The following is a 22,915-nucleotide window of genomic DNA, read 5'->3' as shown; positions in this document are numbered from 1 at the left end:
CCTGCTGACCTCGGGGGGCTCCTTAGGGGAGGCAGGGCTCTGCGTGGGTGTGCCTGCACCCTGGGAACTGGCTCTGAACTTGGGGGAGATGTTCTTCCACATCCCTCGTGCACAGACGGTCTGCACTTCGCAGCCGTCCACCTGGGCCGGCCCCGGCTGCTGGGCAGCCTGTGGTCTCAGGGGATGCTGATACCTCTGCTCATGCAGTGTGGGGCACAGCTGGTGGCAGTGCTGCTGCGTCAACGGGCGGGGGCCGTAGCCTGGTGCTCGGGCTGGTCTGTGGCCCTGGGACGGAGGACAGATAGGGCCTCACCACCTCCAGGTCAACCCCAGGTGGGCTCGAGGGTGCCTGCTGACGGGGGTTCTCTTTGGGATGGTCCTTTCTAGTCGTCCTCAGTCTCCAGCCAGGAGGAGAAGTCGCTCCACGCGGAGGAGCTGGTTGGCAGGGGCATCCCCATCGAGCGAGCCGTCTCCTCAGAGGGTGGCCGGCCCTCTGTGGACCTCTCCTTCCAGCCCTCGCAGCCCCTGAGCAAGTCCAGCTCCTCTCCCGAGCTGCAGACTCTGCAGGACATCCTTGGGGACCCTGGGGACAAGGCCGACGTGGGCCGGCTGAGCCCTGAGGTTAAGGCCCGGTCACAGTCAGGGACCCTGGACGGGGAAAGTGCTGCCTGGTCGGCCTCGGGCGAAGACAGTCGGGGCCAGCCCGAGGGTCCCTTGCCTTCCAGCTCCCCCCGCTCGCCCAGTGGCCTCCGGCCCCGAGGTTACACCATCTCCGACTCGGCCCCATCACGCAGGGGCAAGAGAGTAGAGAGGGATGCCTTAAAGAGCAGAGCCACAGCCTCCAATGCAGAGAAAGTGCCGGGCATCAACCCCAGGTGGGCCTCTTGCTTCCGGGCGGGGCTCCTGACACCTCTCCTGCGGGAACCTGGTGCCTCACTTGCCCCAGGCTGAGCGGGCTGGGGTGGGGTCCTTGTGGCCTGTGCCCTAGGGCTGGCTGGAACCCCTGGCAGGGCGGTGGAGTGGGAGATGGCCAGGCTCTGTGTTCCTCCCTGTGGGCTGTGGCTGCCCTGGCCAGGCCCTCACCTGGGTGCCCACCATCCCCTCCCTGTGCAGTTTCGTGTTCCTGCAGCTCTACCATTCCCCCTTCTTTGGCGACGAGTCAAACAAGCCAATCCTGCTGCCCAATGAGGTAGGCGTGGCCTCCCTCTCCTGCATCCGCTGGAGCTGTGTGGCTCGGGTGAATGGTGGGGGGCCCAGCTCTGCTGCTGGGAGCTCAGGCTTGCAGAGGGCTCTGGCCTAAGCTCCCTGTGGCAGCCTGCCGTGACCGGCCTGGGTGGGGCGGCCTCCTGTGGACGGGCGTCTGGGGCTCAGGCAGGGCTCTGTGTGCCACAGTCACAGTCCTTTGAGCGGTCGGTGCAGCTCCTCGACCAGATCCCATCATACGACACCCACAAGATCGCCGTCCTCTATGTTGGAGAAGGCCAGGTGAGGCTGCGGGGCCGGCCTAGGTGCCTGGATAGGGCCAGCTGGGCCTCAGCCTGCAGTGGGTGGGAGTCTGGGCCCCCAACGCCCCACAGAGCTCAACACTGCCGGGTCCCCTAGAGCATGAAGTGCTCATTGAGCTCCGTGCCAGGTGCTGCTCTGAGTGCTGGGGACCCCGGTGCGAGTGACAGGTTAGCGTGGGAGCACCCGGCACACCAAGGAGTGGGAAGGACTGGGCGGGTGGCACCGGTCGCAGGGCTGGGGAGGGCGCTGTTGGTCAGTGAGCTGACAGCTGAGTGGTGAGGGAGCGGGCAGGGGGAGCCTGCATAAGGGGTGGGGGCATCCCACACACCAGCAGTGGGGGCCGGGGGCACCCTGCCCAGCTTGAGCACTGGTGCTGGGCGAGCACGGGAGCCAACAGGATGGGCAGCCTCAGCGCCCTACAGGCTGCACCTTCATCCCAAGGGAAAGGGCAGGGCCTGGGCTGCTTCTGAGCAGAGGGCACGTGGCCTGACTCAGCCCAGTCTCAGTGAGTCCCTCCTGCTGTGTGGCTCGCGGAGGTGGGTGGTGATGGTTCCCGTGGGAGTGGGGTAGGCCCCTGGGGGCAGGCTGCTGAGGGGCCAGGGCCCCGGGTGTGCTTTGAGTGTGGAGCTCCCCGATTTTGCCGGCCAGGCACACACGGGGCTGAGGGAAGAGAGGGAGTCAAGGATGACACCCGATGTCTGGCCTGGGTGGCTGCTGGAATGGATGGTCTTGTCTGCCTCAGGGATCAGAGTGGGGCTCCCGGCAGAGCCTGCTGGGCACCCCCACCCTCTGCGGGGCGGGGCCCGGCCCGGGAGTGATGCCACCCTGCCTCTCCCCACAGAGCAACAGCGAGCTCGCCATCCTGTCCAACGAGCATGGCTCCTACAGGTACACGGAGTTCCTGACGGGCCTGGGCCGGCTCATCGAGCTGAAGGACTGCCAGCCGGACAAGGTGTACCTGGGAGGCCTGGACGTGTGTGGTGAGGACGGCCAGTTCACCTACTGCTGGCACGATGACATCATGCAAGGTACGGCCTGGCCCCCCCACCCGCTCCTGCTGCCCCAGGCCTCAGGGCACGGCTCCCATCCAGTCCTGCTACCCCACGCCCTGGGGCATGGCCCTGGCACCCCCACCTGCTCCAGCTCCCCACGCCTCAGGTTCCGAGCCTAACAGCGTGGGCATGGAGGCAGTGATGGGGCTGGTGGCTTTGCGTCCCAAAGCCCTGCCCCTGGGGAGAGCCGAGGGCCACTGGCCAGGCACCAGAGGACGTGGCCCCCGCAGGCCCCCAGAGCCCCTGGAGTAATCAGGAGGTGCCCCAGTGCAAGGTGCCTCAGCACTGGCCCCACAAACCCATCCGGCCCTGCTCACCCTCAGCCGTCTTCCACATCGCCACCCTGATGCCCACCAAGGACGTGGACAAGCACCGCTGCGACAAGAAGCGCCACCTGGGCAACGACTTTGTGTCCATTGTCTACAATGACTCTGGTGAGGACTTCAAGCTCGGCACCATCAAGGTGAGTGAGGGGCCGTCAGTGAGGCTGGGCCCCAGGCAGGTGCCCACTGCTGTGTCCTGGGTTGGTGGCGGGTCCTCCTCCCTGAGCTTCGGTCACGAGCAGCAGGAGGAGAGGCCGCAGTGCTCACGGCCCCATGGGCACGAGCTTCACCCCGAGCCTGCGTTGCGTCCTCTGTGCCCTGAAGCCTGTGGCGCCTGCTGCTGAGTGTGTGTCAGGAGTAACTGGCAAGTGCAGACTGGGTGTGCTGGGTGGGCACAGTGTAGTTGGTGCTTCCTGTCTGTCCGGCGCGGCCCTTGGGCCCCCACCATCTCCCCAGTGGCAGCTGTCAGGCTGCTCAATTGGTTATCGCCGCGCACCACTAGGCAGCAACCAGCGTCACCCTCTTCCTGGAGGTGGGCTGGGTCGGCCAGTGTCACAGAGCACGGTCCGGGTGAGCCCCAGCATGGCGGGGAGAGCTGGCATGGCCCAGGCAGGGCAGATAGGCTGGAGGCCTCACTCCAAGGGCCCCAGGACGCTGAGGCAGCCACTGAACCAAAACCCCGGGGCTGGTAGTCAGAGTCCAGGAGGGGCAGGAGCATAGGGAGGTGGGCTCTGCTAGATGCCAAGACAACCAGTGGTGGGGGGGGGGGCACCTGGGAGGCTGAGGAGGGTGTGGTGGTGCCGAGATGGGGTGCACGGCTCACTTCATGGCTGGGCAGACGGATTCGGACGTGTGGCTGCAGACACCCTGAGGGCCCCAGTGAGTGGAGGTGCCCCAGCAATTAGAGGTGTCTTGCCTGTGGCTGCAGCATATGTGGGTGCTGGGCCCAGATGTGGAGGGGGCTTGGCCTGGGGGAGGCCAGACAAACACAGCCCCGCTGCCAGAGGGGAAAGTTCAGGGGCAGATGCTGCCCATGGAGCTGACAGGTGTCTAGCAGTGCAACCAGGCAGTAGCCGAGATCAGCCTTCAGCACACGCTGTGTGCGGGGATGACCCCTTCTCTTGTCTGGGCAGGGCCAGTTCAACTTTGTCCACGTGATCGTCACCCCGCTGGACTACGAGTGCAACCTGGTGTCCCTGCAGTGCAGGAAAGGTAGGGCCGGGTGGGGCCCTGCAGTGCAGGAAAGGTAGGGCCAGGTGGGGCCCGGCAGTGTGGCGCCAAGAGCCCTGGGCCTGGCGTGACCACCAAGTCTCCCCAGACATGGAGGGCCTTGTGGACACCAGCGTGGCCAAGATCGTGTCTGACCGCAACCTGCCCTTCGTGGCCCGCCAGATGGCCCTGCACGCAAATGTGAGTGGGGGTGGGTCCAGGCGTGAGCTGGTGGGACAGGCCCAGGTGCCACCTGATAGTGAGCTCACCCCCTGCCTACGTCTCCAGATGGCCTCACAGGTGCATCATAGCCGCTCCAACCCCACCGACATCTACCCCTCCAAGTGGATTGCCCGGCTCCGCCACATCAAGAGGCTCCGCCAGCGGGTAGGGAATATGGGGCTCCCTCAGCGGGGTGTGCTGGCTGCCCAAGCTGTGGGGCGGGTGTGTGGGCAGAGCGGTTGCCACGCCTCCCAGACTTGCTGCCCAAGCCGCCTCTGCCTTCAGATCTGCGAGGAAGCCGCCTACTCCAACCCCAGCCTGCCTCTGGTGCACCCTCCGTCCCATACCAAAGCCCCTGCACAGACTCCAGCCGAGCCCACACCTGGCTATGAGGTGGGCCAGCGGAAGCGCCTCATCTCCTCGGTGGAGGACTTCACCGAGTTTGTGTGAGGCCGGGGCCCTCCCTGCTGCGCTGGCCTTGGACGGTATTGCCTGTCAGTGAAATAAATAAATAAAGTCCTGGCCCCAGTGCACAGACACAGAGGCACAGATTGCAGTCAGACAGCTCTTTTATTGACTTTGTCTGCTTGGTGCGGGGGTTGGGGGGGTGTCGAGGCTCTAGAAGCGGCCATGCCCACAGAAGTGGTACACGGAAGCAGGCGCAGCCAGCTCCGAGGGCCTTGAGGCTGCCTGGGCCATACAGCACACGCGCGCGTGCGCACACACACACACACAGTCACCTTCCTCCACCCTGGGAGCCAGCCCCCAGGAGGAGTCTTTTCCTCTAACCACCCGGGGGTCCTCTGACATGCCTAGTCCTGCTACTCGCCCAGACCTGATGCCAGCAGGCCTGGGCGCTGCTCTCTTGCTACCTGGCCTGGGGCAAGGGAGGATGACAAGGCCTCTGGGGTGATGAGAGTGCCTGGCAGACAGCTGTGCCCCCAGCACCGGCCCAAGGCCACGCTCACATCCAAGCAGCAGCCGGGCTGCCGTAACCCCGCCACACCTACCAAGCGCAGCAGGTGTTGGGGGAGGCCAGCTCTGGGCGCAGGCCCCTCAGCCCTAGTGAAAATAGTGACATACAAAAATATACACATTTTAACACCATATAAATTACTGACACGAGACACACAGACGGTGCGGGGAGTACGGTAGGAACGGGAGAGGTAATAACTTAGGGGCAGGGTGGCGGCGGTGCAGGCTAACCCTCCCTGAAGCCAGCAGCCTTAGCAGTGGGGGACATCTGCCCAGGGGGTGGGGCCGGGCACAGCCCGCTGTACCTGAGGACTCGGGGAAATAAATTAGCATCTCAGAGGCTAGAAACGGTCCAATACTGCTGTGTCCTTCCCAAGGGAGCTGGGGAGGGGACCCTGGGTCCTGGCTGGCCACACAGCTTCTTTAAAGTGCTGAAGCCCACAGACAGACAGACGCCCCTGCCTGCTCTCTGGGGAACCTACGTGCAGCCATTCTGCCTGGCCCTCGGCCTTGACAGCGGCAGAAAGTAATACTGAGCGGTGTCCACTCCGACTCCACGGCCCACCCCCGCCAGGAAGGGGGACTAAGTGCTGCTGGGGTGGACCTTGTTCTTGGCCCGCAGGGGTGTCCTGCTGGGGCCAGTGGCCAGGTCCACACCCCGACTGGCCCGGGCAAGGCGGCTGGGCAGTGCTGGCCGCAGGCCCGGGGATGGGCCACGGGAAGATCCAGCGGGGGCCCGGCTGCTCCTGCGGCCTTGCAGGCTGTGCAGCTGCTGCTCCAGCTGGTAGACGTCCTCTGTGGCCTGGTTGAGTCGGTCAAACTGGGTGAGCAGGGCCTCGAACACGGCTTGGAGGCGGGAGGGCTCGGGCTCACACCTTGTCCCCAGCCGGCCCAGGCTCACGCTCAGCCCATCCAGCTGGCTGGAGGAGGTGGAGGGGTGCGAGGCATCGGAGCCAGCGCTGGGTGGGGGCACATCCGGGGATACCTTGGAGCCCCTGGAGGAGCGAGAGGGCAGCGGCTCCATCCCTTCAAAGCGGACTTTGTGGCGGAACTGGGGGCGGCACAGGGGCTCAGTCAGTCCGGCTGCACCCTGGGCAGAGCCCAGGGCGTGTCCCTCTCCCCCCCACTGGGCCGTACCCACCTCCTTGACCTTGCTGAGGCCCATCCAGAGGCGCAGCCTGCGCAGGAACAACTCCACCATCTCATAGTCCTGGGGCTCCCAGGCCGGCCGGTACAGCTCTCCACGCAAGGCGTGGTAGCGCCAGCGGAGAATAACGGCCCCCAGCCGTAGGGCGCCCCACAGCCGCAGCGCCCAGAGCCCCACACACAGCAGGGGTGACAGGTGCCAGGACTCGGCAGGACACAGGGTAGAGAGCCCGGTCCCAGGGCACAGCACCAACAGGGCCTGGGCCACGCTCCAGAGGGAGTCCACACAGGAAGACACGAGCTGCGGGGAAGGCGACACCAGTGAGGGCGTACAGCTGAGCTGAGCTGAGCTGAGCTAAGACGCCCTCCCCGGCCGCGCAGTCACCTACCAGGACGGCCAGCTGGGCGTAGGCTACCCCGAGCACCACCAGGCCCAAGGTGACCCCCAGGAGCTCTGGCAGAGCTCGGCATAATGTCTTGCCAAAGACGGACCACTGGCGCACAAAGCGTAGCTGCTGGGCAGCCTGCGGACGAGAAATCTGTCTGCTTGCAGCCCTGGGGTCTGTGCCCAGCCCCGCGCCCACCGGCCCAGCCCTCACCTTGACCAAAAGCAGGAAGAGCAGCGAGGCCGCCAGGCCACGGGCTGCGGAGCTCAGCTGCGCCACCTGGTCGAAGCTAGTGAAGCGGCGCGGGCGGCCGCGTACGAAACGGGTCCACTGGCGGTCGGCGGCACCCAGCTGGGCGAGGCGTACCAGTGCCGTGGCCGCCGTCAGCGCCACCAGCAGCCACCGCGCCCAGGCTCCGAGCCGCAGCACGCGCCAGCGCCCTTCCCTGTGCCAAGTACGGGCCTCGGCCACGGCGAAGTGCAGGGCGAACAGCAGCAGGCACACCTGTGGGGGGCGCGGTCAGGAGGGCGGGCGGGGCGCTGCGAAGGCGGGGCCCTGCGAGGGGTGGGACGCTGCCGGGGCGGGGCCCTGCGAGGGGCGGGACTGCGAGGGCGGGGCCCTGCGAGGGGGCGGGACGCTGCCGGGGCGGGGCCCTGCGAGGGGACAGAACTCTGCGAGGGCGGGGCCCTGCGAGGGGGCGGGACGCTGCGAGGGCGGGGCCCTGCGAGGGGGCGGGACGCTGCGAGGGGGCGGGACGCTGCGAGGGCGCGGGACGCTGCGAGGGCGGGGCCCTGCGAGGGGGCGGGACGCTGCGAGGGCGGGGCCCTGCGAGGAGTGGGACGCGGCCGGTGGGAGGGGCGGGGTCTGGCCGGGGACGGGCGTACCGAGGTGAGCAGAGGCAGCGAGAGGCCCGCGCTGAGGCGGCGCAGCGCAAAGGGGCGGACGCTGAGGGCGGCCAGGGCGCGGCCGGCCGCCGGGAACTCGAGGCGCAGCGTGACGGCGGCGTGCAGCCCCACGGCCGGGCTGTAGCGCGTGAGCTCCACGAACACAGCGCGGCTCCTGCGCAGAGGGTGCGGGTCAGTAGGAGCGGGTGGCAGGGCGGGAGCTGCGGGGACCGCGCAGTGCAGGCGTGGCTGAGGGGCTGTGGAAGCCGCCTAGGCCAGCGGGCCCGGAGGAGTGAGGGTGGGCTCCTGGCTGGTGACTGCGGCCACCCCGAGAGGGCAGGGGAGGGAGCTCCCACCTGTTGTCCAGCCAGTTGTGCAGCTGCAGGAAGCGCAGCCGGTCGCGGCTCTCCTCCAGGCTCAGGCCCAGCTCCTGCACGTAGCCGCCGCTGTCATACACGGCACAGGAGCCCCAGGACCATGCCCTGCCGGAGAGGGGTGGCGTTGGTGCCGCACCCCAGCCCTTCCGGCACCCCGGAGCCAGGCTGGTCAGGAGGCCGCGGCACTCCTGGAGAACTACTCCCTCGTCCTTGGCATAGACGCCCGGGGCCCTCGCTCTGCTCACCCCAGCAGATCCGGCGCAGAATAGGCCCATGTCCCCGAGCCATTGTGAGGACTCTCCCAGCCAACATCGTAATCGCTGGTGCTGAAGCCTCCTGCGGCCGAGCACGTGTGGACCCTGGGGCCGGGAGGGTCTGGGTAGAGTGCTGAAACACACAGAGCCCCAGGCCGGGGCCAGGGCGCCATCAAAACCCAACAGGAGTGTTTCCTGCTGGCCAGCTCGCCTGAGCTCTGGTTCAGCGCCACCCCAGAGAACCCTCCCAGCAGCCATCAATTAGACAACGTTACCATCTCTCATATACAGAGAAGGAAACTGCGGTGTTAAGAGGGCAAAGGTCACACAGCTAGGAGGCAGGGCTGATGCCAGAGCTCCGCTAAAGGCTGCTCTCTAAACAAGAGGAACGATTTAAGTCTTGGGGCACGCCCTGCCAGCTCACCTTCCTGCAGCCGCACCTGCCGCAGCCGTGGGGGCCCCAGCTCTGGGCTGGACTGGTTCCCGTGGACGTAGGGCAGCAGCACGTGGGCCATCCATGGCCAGAGCTCCTCAGACCTGCCACAGCATCAGACAGTCACACGCTCCAGCCCCTACTGCCCCATGCCCGCCTTGAGTGAGCGGCCACCAGAGACCCAGGGAACATGGCTCCCACTGCCCTGCTGGCCACGGCTAGACCTGGGCTTCTCAGCCTTATCCTGGGGATGTTCTGGGGCAGACAGTTGTCTGTCATGGGCCCGTCCTGTGCACTGCAAGACGCGGAGCTGTGTCCCTCCCCTCTGCCCACTGATGCCAGCAGCACCTACCTCCAGTTCTAGCAGCCACAAAGGTATCTACACATTTCCACATGTCCCCTAGGGTCTGGCTGGACTAAAGGCAAAACTAAAGCCCAGAAGACAGACCAGTGCACCGGATGCCCGTACCGCGTGATGGCCAGGAAGGCCCGGCTGTGCAGCTCCTGCTTGATGGCGCTTTGCAGACGGTAGGCGTGCCCATGGCATGAGGCATCCCCATAGCTGGCCAGCAGGGTCACCAGCAGAAAAAGCATGTACACCAGGAGGCTCTGGTGGACGGGGGGGCCCTGTGGTCAGCCTGGCCCCAGCCCACAGTGACAGCAGGGCTTTGGCAACGGCTGGGGCCATGGCTATGGCAGGTGTGGCTGCAGGAAGGTGAGCTGGCAGGGGACGCCCCAAGACTCTACCTGGCCAGGGTAATGGCAGCACACACCCTGCCCGGAACCCCACCTGGGGGCAGACACACAGGCCACTGCAGTGGTGCTTAGGGGCCTTCAGGGCCAGGCAGGAGTGGGCATTGGAGCTGGGCCCTGGCAGGGACTGGGGCAGCAGGTGGGGGGCGTGGGGTAGGAGGGAGACCGGGCAAAGGCTGCAGAGCATTGAACCCCTAAGGGCCTTCTCAGGTGAGGAAAGGGGGACAGAAGTGTCCTGCGTGCATGGGTGGGAGGTGGGAGACAGGAGACGGAGATGGCAGGGGCACGGGCCGCACCCAGGCTCACCCGCAGCATGCCATGTAGCCTCTTGACCTTGCGGGCTTCTTCCTTGGCCAGGAAGAGTGCAAAGCCGTGGGGGGGCCGTACGCGGGGCACACGTGCGCTCACAGGTGTCACAGCCGGGCTCTCCACCAGGGTGTCATCTTCATCCGGGTACAGCCGCTTGGCCACCAGTGAGAAGTACAGGGCTTCCAGCAAGACCTGGGGAGGGGGTGGCTTCAGAGGGGTCCCCCGTGATGGAGGCCTGTAGCCTACCCCTGGCAGCCCCCTCACCTTCAGTGGCTCCCAGCCGAGGAATGAGGCCAGGAAGCTGGCGCTGCTGGACAGGAGCCACGCAACACTCATGCCCGGGGGGAAGCTCGCACCCACCCACCCTGAGACAGCCACAGCCACAGCCACCAGGAGCAGGCTGAGCCCGTGGGCCAGGGAGGCACACCAGGCCGGCAGCAGGCGCTTCCGCAGACCCTCCACCAATCCTGGGGAAGCAGAGACAGACCTGTGAGAGGCAGCTCACAGGGAGGGGCTAGGGGCATCCCGGGGCTACGCAAGCGCACCTGTCCTGGACAGCCTCGCTGCCTGGGGCTGTTCCCAGTTCAGGCCTGGGCTGGGTGGCCCCAGCTCCCTCAGCCTCTGCAGCGCCAGCGTCTCTGTCTTCTCCCCAGGAGTGCTGGACCTGAGGGACATGGTAGGCTGTGAATTCATCCCGGCCTCCAGGAGGCAGTCGCAGCCAAGCCCATGTTAACCTGGGCGGGCAGTTTCTTGAGCCTCTTGGGTCACAGGGTCCCCCTGACAAAAAGCTGGAAGACCCTACCCCAAACGAGAGTGGGAGTGGTGCTGGGAGCCAGGGAACCAAGAGCCACTCCAGGCGCCGAAGTCAGGCGTCCGCCTGCGTCCCTCTCCCGCCCGCTTTCTGCTGATAAACCCATCGCCCACAGCCTGACCAGCTGCCCCTACAGCAGTGCACAGTCTCTCAGGGTGCAATGAGCCCCCCTCAACCCTGCAAACTATGATTGGGTCTCAACCATCCAACAAGCATCTCTACAATCTAGAGACGCCAGTGTGTCTGTCCCATGCAGGTTTATGGCCTAAAATTAACTTCTGGACAAGGAAACATATTTGAATGCCTTTCAAATCCCAACAGTGTGTAGGGCTCCCTGAGGCCAGAGATCTGCTTGTGTCTCCAGGAGCCAGTGACCACCGAGGCTGTGCCACTGCATCGGGCCACCATGCTGATATGCCCGGTCCCAGAGCTCCTAGAGAAGAGGTACAGAGGCAGCGAAGACACGTTGAGGGGGAGGACGAGACCCGAGTCCCGGGCTCTCGGGACGCTCTCCCGTACCTGCGCCCTCGTCAGCCCATCACCGAAAGAACGGCCTGACCCAGGGTCACACTGCACTGAATGCTTCCTGTTTTGCTATCTCTCGGAGGATAAAAGACACTCTTGGCTGGGCGCAGTGGCTCAAGCCTGTAATCCCAGCACTTCAGGAGGCTGAGGCAAGAAGATCACTTGAGCTCAGGAGTTGGAGACAGTGAGACCCTGTCTTTACAAAAAATTAAAAAATGACCTAGCCTCAACTTGGTCAGGCGTGGTTGCTCACGCCTGTAATCCCAGCATTTTGGGAGGCCGAGGCGGGTGGATCACAAGGTCAGGAGTTCAAGACCAGCCTGGCTAAGATGGTGAAACCTCCTCTCTACTAAAAACACACACAAAAAATTAGCCGGCTGTGGTGGCGGGCACCTGTAATCTTAGCTACTTGGGAGGCTGAGGCAGATAACTGCTTGAACGTGGGAGGCAGACTTTGCAGTGAGCCGAGATCATGCGACTGCACTCCAGTCTGGGCAACAGAGACTCCATCTCAAAAAAAATAAATAAAAATAAAAAATAACCCAGCCTCAACTATCCCTTTATAGCAACACAAATGACTCAGGGTCTAACTCAGGGAGCAGGCTCTCGCTGGCAGAGACGGAGAATGGTCAATAGGGAGGCATGGAGTGGCAGGGAATGCCAGGGCAGAGGCGCCGCCAGGACGGAGGGTGCAGGCTCAGGCGCAGGGAAGGCCGTGCTCTGCGTTGGGAAAGGAGCCACGGGACGCGCTGGAGGCTGGAGTGAGGAAGGACGCAGAGGGGTCCAGGACAAACCCAAGCCTCCGACCTGGTCAGCCCGAAGCACTGTCCGAGCAAGGGACGGCCAAGGGTTGAGGAAGCCAGGAGGGCGAGGGCCACGCGCTCTGTGTGGCTGCGGAGTCTGAGCTGCCGTCAGAAATCCCCGCAGAAGCACTGAATCTGGATTTCACAGAGCTTTGGGCCGGAGATACCTGGGGCTGGTCAGCGTGTAGTGACTACCCCTGGATTTCCCCATACTCTGTATTTTTAAAACCGACCGGCAATTTATTCATAAAGATGGCCTCATGTGATGGTTATCTGCCTTTTGTAAATCAGGAAGTTTTCCTTTTTGTTTGAGTCCAGGGGCAGTTCATACCTCTTTAGTTCTTGGTTGCTTAACAATGAGAAGCACTCAAAGGAATAACACGCAAATCAAACTAGACGTGGATGGAAAAGCAGCAGTCACGCACCACTTAGTGCCAGGGATGTGTTCTGAGAAATGCGTCATTAGGTAATTCTGTTGCTGTGCAAATGTCACAGGGCGTAGTTACCCAAACCCAGACACCGCAGCCCCTGTGCACACAGGCCCTGTGGTGTGGCCTGTGGCTCCGGGGCACCGCACCTGCACCGCATGCCACTGCACTGAATCCTGCAGGCAGCTGCAGTGCAACGGCAGGGCCGTGTGGACCTCAGCGCACCTGAGCATAGGAGGGCATGGCAGAGCCCGGGGTCACACGCGTGGGAACACGCCGTGGGTGCGCTCCGCCGCCAGCTGCCATGTGCGTGACTATGTGCGTGACTACATACAAGGTAACCTCTATATGACCATTTGTTGATAAGTTACAAAACAACCAAGAAATTGAGGAATTTTTTTTTTTTTTGAGACGGAGTTTCGCTCTTGTTGCCCAGGCTGGAGTGCAGTGGCACGATCTCGGCTCACTACAACCTTCACCTACCAGGTTCAATCGATTCTCCTGCCTCAGTCTCCCGAGTAACTGGGACTACAGGCGCCTGCCACCATGCCTGGCTAATTTTTTGTATTTTTAGTAGAGACGGGGTTTCGCCATGTTGGCCAGGCTGGTCTCCAACTGCTGACCTCAGGTCATCTGCCCACCTCGGCCTCCCAAAGTGCTGGGATTACAGGCGTGAGCCACTGTACCCAGCCAAGAAATTCTTTAAAATACAAATAATCAAAAATGGTCTCAAAAAGAAAAACATGGAGTATTTTTCTTTTTTTTGAGACGGAGTCTTGCTCTGTCGCCCAGGCTAGAGTGCGGTGGTGCAATCTTAGCTCACTGTAACCTCTGCTTCCCAGGTTCAAGCAATTCCCCTGCCTCAGCCTCCCGAGTAGATGGGACTACAGGCACCCGCCACCATGCCCGGCTAATTTTTTTGTATTTTCAGTAGAGACGGGGTTTCACCGTGTTAGCCAGGATGGTCTCCATCTCCTGACCTCGTGATTCGCCCACCTCAGCCTCCCAAAGTGCTGGGATTACAGGTGTGAGCCACCGCGCCAGGCCAAAAATGGGGTATTTAAAAACCCGCCCATAATTTCTCACTGCTCTGAGACCAAGATAAAAACGTGGCCCCGGCCAGCCTCACACAGGAGCCTTTCTGCTCCTACAAAGCCCCATGCGCCTGCTCCCTCCCTAGAGGGAAGGTTCTGGGGCCCTGGGGATCCCATGAGGCTCTTTCCACAGACAACAGAGGTTCAGAGAAGTGAAGTGGTGCAGCCACAGCCCTGCCCTGGCATTCCCCCACCCCACCCCAGGCGGGAACCACGGCTGCCTGGCCTGAGTCCCGGCCCCTCCTCTGGCAATCCCCCCTCCCCCGAGAGCCGGACACTCACAGGCTGCTGAGCAGGTCCGTTTCCATGTGGGTGTCTTGGGTAGGGGCTGGGCTGCTGACCCCCTCAGCAAGGACCTGCTGGATCAGGTCTTCATCTAGAGGTACAGGAGGCATAGGGTGGGCCCAGCTGCAAGGGTGAGCTTCAGAGCCCCCTCCTCTCACCCCAGCTCACCTGATGCTGAGAAGGATTTGGCAGGCGAGTAGGGGCTGGCCAGGGAGAAGCCGTCCTCCTCTGGGCCCAGCCCATGGCCCGCCTGGCCCCGTGCCAGCTGCCGCAGATTGCTACCCACAATGGACGGGTCACTGAGCAGGTCCGGCCAACTGAGCGTTCCCTCGCTGGAGGGCCAGCACACCAGACTGCAGGTGGCGCGGGTCAGCAAGGTGCCAGGGGATGTGTCACACACACACCCCACCCCCGTCCAGTCACGCACGGACACCCTGGGCTTCCGAGCAAACCTGCTCCCAGGTGGTGTGACCACATGCAGCCACAGACACCCAGCAAGGACACGCAGCCCGCACACCCCCGGCACCCCAGACACAGTGACCTGCACCAGGGCTCGAGGTTTCTCTAGGGAACCCACCTCTTAGAATCATCCAGAAACAAGTCACTCTTCATCTGTCCAGCAAAGGCCTGCTAAGAGGTGCACAGTGTCTTGAGTCCAAGCTGCGCCAAGGCGGCAGGACCCCCAGCCCAGCCCAGGACCCCCAGTAGAGCCCTCACCTCAGCGTGGAGGCCTGAGAACGTGAGGAAGGAGCTGTCCAGCACGGACGAGTCCAGGCAGCTGTCGATGTCCAGCACCTGCTGCCCGGCAGGTGTGGGGCTCGGGCTCCCAGCCACCTGCAGGACGAGGGCGGTGGTCAGCGGGCGGCAGCTCAGACCTGCTCAGGACAGGGATGAGAAGCCGCCACCTCAGCAGACAGGACAGAGCCCGGTGCCATCTGACAGAATGTTCTAGAATGCTAGATATATGGGACATCTGCACCGTCCGTGATGGCAGCCCCTCGCGACGTGTGCCACTGAACACTTGACAGCAGACTGGTGCAGCTAAGGAACAGACTTTTCAATTTCTTTTTTTTTTTTTTTTTTTAGATGGAGTCTCGCTGTCACCCAGGCTGGAGTGCACTGGCTCAATCTCAGCTCACTGCAACCTCCACCTCCCGCGTTCAGGCGATTGTCCTGGCTCAGCCTCCTGAGTAGCTGGGATTACAGGTGCCTGCCACCATGCCCAGCTAATTTTTTGTATTTTTAGTAGAGACGGGGTTTCACTGTGTTGGCCAGGCTGGTCTTGGAACTCCTGACCTCAAGTGATCTGCCCGCCTCGGCCTCCCAAAGTGCTGGGATTACAGGTGTGAGCCACCGCGCCTGGCCCTCTTTAATGTTTTATATAGATGGGGTCTTGCTATGTTGCCCAGGCTGGTCTCAAACTCCTGGACTCAGATCCGCCCACCTCGGCCTCCTGAAGTGTTGGGATTACAGGCATGAGCCACCACACCCGGCCCGGCCACTGGGAGGTTTCTAAGGGACTAACTCGGCCTCTTCACTTGCTACAGATGTACTGAGATTTTCTTCTGGAGTGCATTTCGGAAGCGTGCACAGCCGTGTGCTTGCTTCTTCTGAGTTATCTGGCGTGCTGCTGTGCAGTTGTCCGTGGCGTCTGCTTAGCAAAGTGCCCTCGTTCTTTCACGATTCTGGCTTCTGAGTCTTCTCTCTTTCTCCCTGGTCAGTCTAGCTAAGGCTGCTCAAGTGTGTTGACCCTTCCCGAGCAGCCTTTGGTGGACGCCTTTCCCTCTGGCTGCAGCACTGGAAAGTGGCGGCCCTGGGCATGGTGCCAAGGCCCAGGCTCCATTCCCAGTACTCCCGGGTCCCCAGCCCCAGCCCACCTTGCTCCGGGACATCCGGAAGAGAAAGAGGATGGCCAGGTAGACGGGATAGACAACCACGCTGGACACCAGGCCAACAGCGACTGTGTCGACGCTCAGCGGGCTCAGCCTGGACACACGCCCCGTGCTGTGTGGAGGAGAGGAGGCCACACAGGTGAGGCTGAGGGGCAGGAAGGGCTGGGCAGGAAGAGGCTGTCCCGACCCCTACGGCACCCACCTGTAGGCAGAGTCGCCAACAGCCCCGTACCACACGGCGTTGGCGCCCAGGAAGAGGCAGATGAGGAGAACGCAGCAGGTGGCCCTCTGGATGCGAGTGAAACGGCTACGAGGCGGCCGGTCCCATATGGAGAGCCAGATGTGCTTGTCAAAGAAGCCGCGCTGCAGCTCAGCCACCAGCAGGCGCCGGAAGCGCAACAGGGCTGCGTCGCCTAGAAGGCAGGGAGGGCCGCACTGCAGGAGGCCACGGGGCAGGACCACCCTGCCCAACCTCCCACGGAGTGGGAACATGGAACGAGGCCTTACTCGCGGCCAGCACCTCCTTCTCCACCAGGCCCCCGTTGGCCTCCGTCTCCACCGAAAGCCAGTCATTGACCAGGAAGAAGGCGCTGCGTGCCGTCTGCAGGTCCCTGACGATGATGTGCTGCAGGAACCAGGCAGGGCTGAGCCCTGCAGAGGCGCGGGAGGGAGGTCAGGCTCGCAGGGCGCCCCAATGCGGGGGCAGAGGGGCAGAGCTTGGCAGGGTCCGCACAGACCTTTGTTGTCGTGCCACACTCGGATCTTCCACACGCTACCCAGGCTATGCGGGGTGGCGATCCGGAAGATGTCCAGGCTGTTGCGGTGGAAGGCTCTGTCGCCGTCCAGGTGCCGGTGGCCACTCCGGCTGTCCACCCCATACAGCATGATGCCCACGTGGGCCGTGGTACCTTGGGGGCAAGAGGGAGGGGTGGGAGGCTCGGTCTGCTGCCCAACACGTGTGGCATCCCAGGCAAGTCATCTCAGCTTTGGCCTCCACGCACTCAAGGAGCCACACAGGCAGTCCCGGCTTTGCACGGCTCTGCCATACACGAGGAGCTGCGGTTACTGCAATTTGTCCAATAAACAGCAGGACCTCAAGGACATGATTAAGTTACATGGAAAGAACTGTAACTTGTGACATGCAAACATGGCTGCACACGCCTCAGTCCACACCACAACCAGTGACCCGCACTGCACACCTGTCCACGCCTCAGTCACGCCACAACCGGTGACCCGCACCACACACCCGTCCCTCAGTTCATGCACAGACTGCAAAGCGTGAAGCTGTGTCACCTCCTCTCCCAGTGACAGACCCAGGTGACAGTATTTTTTTTCTTTTTTTTTTTGAGATGGAGTCTTGCTGTGTCACCCAGGCTGGAGTGCAGTGGCGCAATCTCAGCTCACTGCAAGCTCCGCCTCCCGGGTTCACGCCATTCTCCTGCCTCAGTCTCCCGAGGAGCTGGGACTACAGGCACCTGCCACCACGCCGGGCTAATTTTTTTGTATTTTTTAGTAGAGACAGGGTTTCACCGTTAGCCAGGATGGTCTCGATCTCCTGACCCCGTGATTTGCCTGCCTCGGCCTCCCAAAGTGCTCGGATTACAGGTGTGAGCCACCGCGCCCGGCCGACAGTTTTTAAAAGTCAGTAATCAAAAGAAAGAACTGGGCAATGAAGATGAAAGCAGCACGGAGATAAAAAATGGGAACACGGCCAGGTGTGGTGGCTCACACCTGTCATCCCAGCACTCTGGCAGGCCGAGGCAGGAGGATCTCCTGAGGTCAGGAGTTTGCCTGGCTGACATGGTGAAAAATTAACTGGGTGTGGTGGCGTGCACCTGTACTCCCAGCTACTCAGGAGAATCGCTTAAGGGGAATGGCTTAAACCCGGGAGCTGGAAGTTGCTGTGAGCCAAGATCACGCCATTGCACTCCAGCCTGGGCAACAGAGCGAGACTCCGTCTCCAAAAAAAGAAAAACGAAAAAAAGGGAATGCCAGAAGGGCAATTCCAATGAAAGGAAAATGGAGGTATTGAAGAAACAGCCACGGGGAGGGTGCTGGCGCCTCCGTCTGAGAGACGAGCTATGCAGTCAGGATCCCGGGTGGATGCACAGTCTCCCACAGTGGTAGCGATGCTCACGTCACTTGTGGGGCCACGCTACCGTGCAGAACGTGGGCTGCCCACCCTGACTGACTGGCACCTACTTCCAGCTAGGAGCTGTCCTAGTCCTCAGGGACAGTGAGTGCTCACGAGGTCATTCCCAGGATGAACACACCAGCCCTTCACACAGCACTGCAAAAACTGCCTTGTTCTGACGCCTGCGACGAGACTCACTCCCAGAGGGTGCAACCAGCACAGCCAGTGAGAGCAGGGGAGGCCCTGCCACCCCGCTGCGCCCCTCACCTGAGCCCCGGCCCCAGCCTGTCTTGACGAGGATCTCGTACTTGAAGCGGCCCCGCTGCCCACAGAAGGGGATGGCGCGGCCTCGGCTGGCATCCAACTGGTCCAGCTTGTGCAGGATGGCGGCCATGACCATGTAGGTCACCAGGCACACAGCACATGTCAGCATGACGATGTAGTTTACATCCGCTGTCGGCTCCTGTGAGGACACAGCCGCCAGGCCCAGAAGGTCACGTGCAAGCTGTGCCTTCTCAGGATAGAGCCGAGCCCACCCAGGCCCTCCTCGACTCTGCAGAGGCTCCCAGGAGCACAGGGTCACTCACCGGAAAGACAAAGCGGACATGGCTTGGGGGCACGAAGAGGCTGGCGCCGAAGGCGGTGAGGTGGCGGGTGAGGCAGACGGCCTGGCGGGGCGAGGTCTCCTCCAGGGGCAGCAGCCCCTCTGTCCTCCACACCATGTCCTCCTCGCTGAAGTACTGACACAGGGACGTGTACAGGCCCACGGACACCTCCAGCACTGACCAGCGGAAGTGGCTGGAGAGGTTCAGATGGTAACTCCCCGCTGGGTCTCTGCTCCTGGGCAGGGAAGGGGCAGTGGACGTGAGCCCAGGCTCCGCCAGGTTGGATGTCAGGGTCCCAGAGCCCATACCCGGTCCAGTCCCCTCGCTGCCTGCCGTCCCCATAGGGCCAGTAACCCGGGCAATGCTGACCCATGATGCCCTGCCCTGCCCTGCCAGGCCGGCCCGCAGAGCTCACCCCGGGGAAATGAAGAAGGTGTAGGGCCGGTGGTCGGCACCCTGGAGTGACTCTGGGCGGATCCTCCTGCTAGCCGAGCAGTTGTGCTCATTGGGCCGGGGCTCCGAGTGCAGGTAGACTGCCAGGTAGGGCTCGGGTTCCTCAGACAGGTAGCGGCCTGGGGCAGAACGCGCAGGTCACACGCCTGCCGGGAAGCTCAACCACCCGGGGGACACCCACGATGGCCCTCCTGAGCCCACCCTCTGCCACGGGCCTGAAAGGCCATAGGAGCCTCTGCACCAGAGCTGGCACCTGCTTCTCCGTGGCCCCCAGCTCCTCTCCGGCCAGGCCCCCAGCAGCCCATGAAACAGAAAGCAAATTTCACCAGAGACACCCATGAAAGCCCTACGAGAAACGCCTTCCCCCCAAGAACAAGGCCAGGGGGCCGCGTGTGCCCCACCCGCTGCACGCACCGTCCAGCAGCGTATAGTTGAGCTGCAGATGCAGCCCGGCCGCAGGGTTGCTGCTGTCCAGGGTGACCACAGCACCGACGGAGGCCTGGGGCTGGACCACAACGGAGTTGGCGGAGCTGCGGTGGCCCCGGGCAGCCAAGTCCGAGTTGTTGGGCACCTTCACGGTGATGGCGCGCTCTGAGGCCAGCCGCTCGATGGGGATCTGGGCGCCGGCCTGTGTCTGGAATGCCATCGAGGCCACCTTGGTGGAGACGGTGTAGTTGCTGATATAGCCAAAGGGAAAGGGATTGGAGTCCACCAGAAAGATGAGCTGCACCACGTCACTGAGGTTGGCCAGGGCCCCGCTGAAAGCCTCGGGGATGGAGAAGTGGCAGCCAGGCCCTGGGGCGCCGCCATAGCACAGCAGGCTCCGCGGGTCCGAGCGCTTGCCCTGGGCCACGATCTCCTCGCCCGCCAGCATCAGGGGCTCCTCGTTGAGCACGCGGGAGCGCATGAGGATGCGCATGAGGGCAGAGGTCAGGTTGTAGGCCTGGGACGCCACCATCCGCGATGGTGACTCGGCTCCCAGCTCTGAGGGCTGTGGTGCCCGCACGTCCGAGCTGGCCAGGTGGATGAGGTCTCCTGCAGACAGGGGTGAGGTCAGTGCAGACAGGGAGGCAGAGGGAGGGTGGGGGCAGGCAAAAAGGGGGAGCCGGAGGGTGGGGGCTGGGAGAAAGGGGGAACCTGAGGGGGCAGAGAGGGAGGTGCAGGCAGAAGGAAGGGGGAAGCTGGAGAGAGAGTGGTGGAGGGGGAGGGGGAAGGGGATGGGGATGAGGATGAAGACGAGGGGGATGATGGGGAGAGGGAGGAAAAAGGAAGGAAAAGGGTAGAGAAAAGAGAAAGGGGAGAAGAAGAGGAGCAGGGGGAAAGGGAGGGGAAGGGGGATGAGGGGGATAAGGGGAAAGGGAGGGGAAGGGGGATAAGGGAGGGGGATAAGGGGAAAGGGAGGGGAAGGGGGATAAGGGAGGGGGATAAGGGAGGGGGTAAAGGGGATAAGGGAGGGGGATAAGAGGGATAAGGGAGGGGAAGGAGAATAAGGGGGATAAGGGAGGGGGATAAGAGGGATAAGGGGGATAAGAAAGATGAGGGGAATGGACAAAAGGACGGGGAGGATGGGGGGAGATGGAGAAAAGGGGAGAGAGATGGAGAAAAGGGATGGTAACAGGGAAGGGGGAGGGGGACGAGGATGGAATTGGGGGAGGGGGATGAGGATGGGAATTGAGGGGAGGGAAGGGGGACGAAGATGGGATGGGGCAAAGGCGAGGCGGTTGTGGGGAGGAGGGAGGCAGAGGAAAGGGCGGCATGGGACGGACGGGCCGTGTGGGGCGGACGGGTGGCGTGGGGCACAGGCCGCGGCACCTGTGATGTTGAGGATGCTGTCTCCGATGGCGGTGGGCGTCACGGTGCCCGCGGTGGTCTCTGCCTGCAGGATGCGCATCATGGCCTCCAGCTTGTGCAGCGTCTGCTTCAGGCATGAGCGGCATACGAGCTCCCTGCTGGGCCCCTGTGTGGAGCCAGCAGTGTCCAGCCCCGCTCCTGGCCCCACTCCTTGCACACGCCCTCGTCTCTACACGGGTCCTCACCTGGCTCCCACCCCCAGCCCTGCAGCTGGAGAGCCCACTTGACTGGACCCCCACAGCCTCCTCACTAAGCATTTTCTGTGGCTCTGCATGACCCAGGGCCTCCACCTGGGGACCACGTGATGCAGCCCACCGACCACACAAGGCACCTCTTCACATGAGAGAAGAGGAAGAGGGGAGAGAGGAAAGGGGAGTGGAGAAAAGGGGGGAGAGGAGAGGGGAGGGGAGAGAAGGGGGAGAGGAGAGGGAAGGGGGAGAGGGGAGAGAAGGGGGGAGAGAGGAGGGGAGAGAAGGGGGGAGAGGGGAGGGGAGAGAAGGGGGAGAGGAGAGGGGAGGAGAGAGAAGGGGGGAGGGGAGAGAAGCAGGGAGGGGAGAGAAGGGGGGAGAGGAGAGGGGAGGGGAGAGAAGGGGGAGAGGAGGGGAGAGAAGGGGGGAAGGGAGAGAAGGGGGAGAGGACAGGGGAGAGGGGAGGGGAGAGAAGGGGGAGAGGGGAGGGGAGAGAAGGGGGGAGAGAAGGGGGAGAGAAGGGGGAGAGGGGAGGGGAGGGGGGAGAGAAGGGGGAGAGGGGAGGGGAGGGGGAGAGAAGGGGGAGAGGGGAGGGGAGAGAAGGAGAGGGGAGGGGAGAGAAGGGGGGAGGGGAGGGGAGAGAAGGGGGGAGGGGAGGGGAGAGAAGGGGGGAGGGGAGGGGAGAGAAGGGGGGGAGGGGAGAGAAGGCAGAGAGAAGGGGGAGAGGGGAGGGGAGAGAAGGGGGGAGAGGGGAGAGGGGAGAGGGGAGAGGGGAGGGGAGAGGGGAGGGGAGAGGGGAGGGGAGAGAAGGCGGAGAAAGGGGAGGGAAGAGGAGGGGAGGGGAAGAGGGGAGGGAAGAGGAGGAGAGGGGAAGAGGGGAGGGAAGAGGAGGGGAGGGAAAGAGGAGGGGAGGAGAGGGGGGAGGAGGGGAGGAAGGGGGAGGGGAGGGGCGAGGGAAGGGGAGGCGAGGGGGGAGGGAAGGGGGAGGGGAGAGTGGAGGGCACAGAGCAGCATCTTCTTAGTCCCTCCCCACATCTGGGCCCCTCTTTACACCCTGGGTCCCCCGAGAGGCACCCTGCGTTCACACAGGACAGCAGAACGGCTGAGGCTACTGAAGCAGGTCAGAGACCAAGGAACGCCATGGCAGGAAGGAGCCCAGGCTGGAGGCTCAGCTCCTCGGCCAAGCTGCCCGTCTGCCCTGGGGGGCTGAACCCAGTGCCCTGGCAGGCATGCGGGGCGGGGTGAGCATGTGGGGCCATCCTACCATGCACTGGGCCAGCGCAGCAGCGATCTGCTGGATGTCATCCACAGTGTGGACCCGCAGGGACACCAGAGTCTCCGTGATGTTCTTGCGTATCTGGGCTCGGCGCTGCCGCTCGTGCTTGGGCTCTGCCGCCACGTCCAGGGCCTGCTCGTACTGGGGCAGGCAGGGGGCACAGCAAGCTGTCAGCAGGGCAGGAGGCCGGCAGGAGGCCAGCGGATGCCCACGACTCCCGGGGTGCAGTTACGTGCTAGATGCTGTGTGATGTGGGCACTGACCCGCAACACTGAGCTGTCTCTTCATGGGCAAAACAGGGTAAGCACATGGGCCCTCCTGGGCGGGGGCTGCATTGTGGAAAGCAGACGCCGGAGAGGGCCCGGTGGGTGTGGCTGCTGGGAGCTGAAGGTCGGGGTGCTGCTTCAGGGTCACTGGGATTTATCTCTGGGGCCTGGAATGAGCCCTCTGCAAAGCTCCAGGCAGGGGTACAAGTCTTGGTCCCCAGCACGCATGCAGCAGATGTGAGGTCCCCTCCCAGGCTGCACTCACCTCGTTCAGCACGGTGACCAGGGCCAGCGAGTACTCGATGACGTGCTGGGGATCGGCCTGCCGCAGCAGCCCCGGGAGCACACTAGCGGTGAGCCCGTGCAGCCAGACTGTGAGCCCCGTTGCACTGCCGTTAGGCTCTGGGAGGGTGATGGCCAGAGACCTAGGAGCAGAGGGGGGTGGTGAGCAGGTGGCAGTCTCGGGGGCGCCCTC

General features: G+C 63.4%; 2 protein-coding genes and 1 non-coding gene across 24 annotated transcripts in view; 1 reads left to right on the top strand and 2 right to left on the bottom strand.

Annotated features, from left to right (window-relative positions):
• The window catches only part of TSC2 (TSC complex subunit 2), a 39,702-nt gene extending 34,830 nt beyond the window's left edge, over positions 1-4,872 (top strand). For all 15 annotated transcript variants that reach the window (XM_024350041.3, XM_024350038.3, XM_024350039.3 and 12 more), the window contains 9 exons: positions 388-875; positions 1,114-1,189; positions 1,393-1,485; positions 2,348-2,534; positions 2,882-3,021; positions 4,015-4,093; positions 4,200-4,291; positions 4,379-4,477; positions 4,598-4,872. In XM_024350041.3, the coding sequence (XP_024205809.1) occupies positions 388-875; positions 1,114-1,189; positions 1,393-1,485; positions 2,348-2,534; positions 2,882-3,021; positions 4,015-4,093; positions 4,200-4,291; positions 4,379-4,477; positions 4,598-4,762 (1,419 nt within the window). In that variant the 3' untranslated portion in view covers positions 4,763-4,872. The remainder of the gene's footprint in view (positions 1-387; positions 876-1,113; positions 1,190-1,392; positions 1,486-2,347; positions 2,535-2,881; positions 3,022-4,014; positions 4,094-4,199; positions 4,292-4,378; positions 4,478-4,597) is intronic.
• The window catches only part of PKD1 (polycystin 1, transient receptor potential channel interacting), a 47,824-nt gene continuing 29,772 nt past the window's right edge, over positions 4,864-22,915 (bottom strand). For 5 of the 8 annotated variants that reach the window (XM_054668686.2, XM_054668689.2, XM_054668690.2 and 2 more), the window contains 27 exons: positions 22,706-22,865; positions 22,163-22,315; positions 20,672-20,816; positions 19,274-19,894; positions 18,822-18,978; positions 18,389-18,641; positions 18,069-18,264; positions 16,405-16,575; positions 16,175-16,318; positions 15,870-16,080; positions 15,653-15,779; positions 14,493-14,609; positions 14,353-14,405; positions 13,944-14,128; positions 13,773-13,866; positions 10,375-10,493; positions 10,094-10,296; positions 9,827-10,021; positions 9,237-9,376; positions 8,759-8,871; positions 8,326-8,467; positions 8,060-8,185; positions 7,704-7,878; positions 7,033-7,323; positions 6,823-6,957; positions 6,429-6,734; positions 4,864-6,338 (listed from right to left, as the gene is read on the bottom strand). In XM_054668686.2, the coding sequence (XP_054524661.1) occupies positions 5,871-6,338; positions 6,429-6,734; positions 6,823-6,957; positions 7,033-7,323; positions 7,704-7,878; positions 8,060-8,185; positions 8,326-8,467; positions 8,759-8,871; positions 9,237-9,376; positions 9,827-10,021; positions 10,094-10,296; positions 10,375-10,493; positions 13,773-13,866; positions 13,944-14,128; positions 14,353-14,405; positions 14,493-14,609; positions 15,653-15,779; positions 15,870-16,080; positions 16,175-16,318; positions 16,405-16,575; positions 18,069-18,264; positions 18,389-18,641; positions 18,822-18,978; positions 19,274-19,894; positions 20,672-20,816; positions 22,163-22,315; positions 22,706-22,865 (5,200 nt within the window). In that variant the 3' untranslated portion in view covers positions 4,864-5,870. The remainder of the gene's footprint in view (positions 6,339-6,428; positions 6,735-6,822; positions 6,958-7,032; positions 7,324-7,703; positions 7,879-8,059; positions 8,186-8,325; positions 8,468-8,758; positions 8,872-9,236; positions 9,377-9,826; positions 10,022-10,093; positions 10,297-10,374; positions 10,494-13,772; positions 13,867-13,943; positions 14,129-14,352; positions 14,406-14,492; positions 14,610-15,652; positions 15,780-15,869; positions 16,081-16,174; positions 16,319-16,404; positions 16,576-18,068; positions 18,265-18,388; positions 18,642-18,821; positions 18,979-19,273; positions 19,895-20,671; positions 20,817-22,162; positions 22,316-22,705; positions 22,866-22,915) is intronic. The other 3 variants (XM_054668687.2, XM_063796457.1, XM_063796458.1) reach the window with 3 other exon arrangements.
• MIR1225 (microRNA mir-1225) lies at positions 6,340-6,428 on the bottom strand. Its single transcript, NR_035582.1, has one exon. It is a non-coding gene; the product is annotated as a microRNA mir-1225 (primary transcript).

This window comes from Pan troglodytes, chromosome 18, assembly GCF_028858775.2.
Source record: "Pan troglodytes isolate AG18354 chromosome 18, NHGRI_mPanTro3-v2.0_pri, whole genome shotgun sequence".
NCBI lineage: Eukaryota > Metazoa > Chordata > Mammalia > Primates > Hominidae > Pan > Pan troglodytes.
The sequence above is the reverse complement of the archived record's forward strand: the minus strand, read 5'-3'. Positions and strand labels throughout refer to the sequence as shown.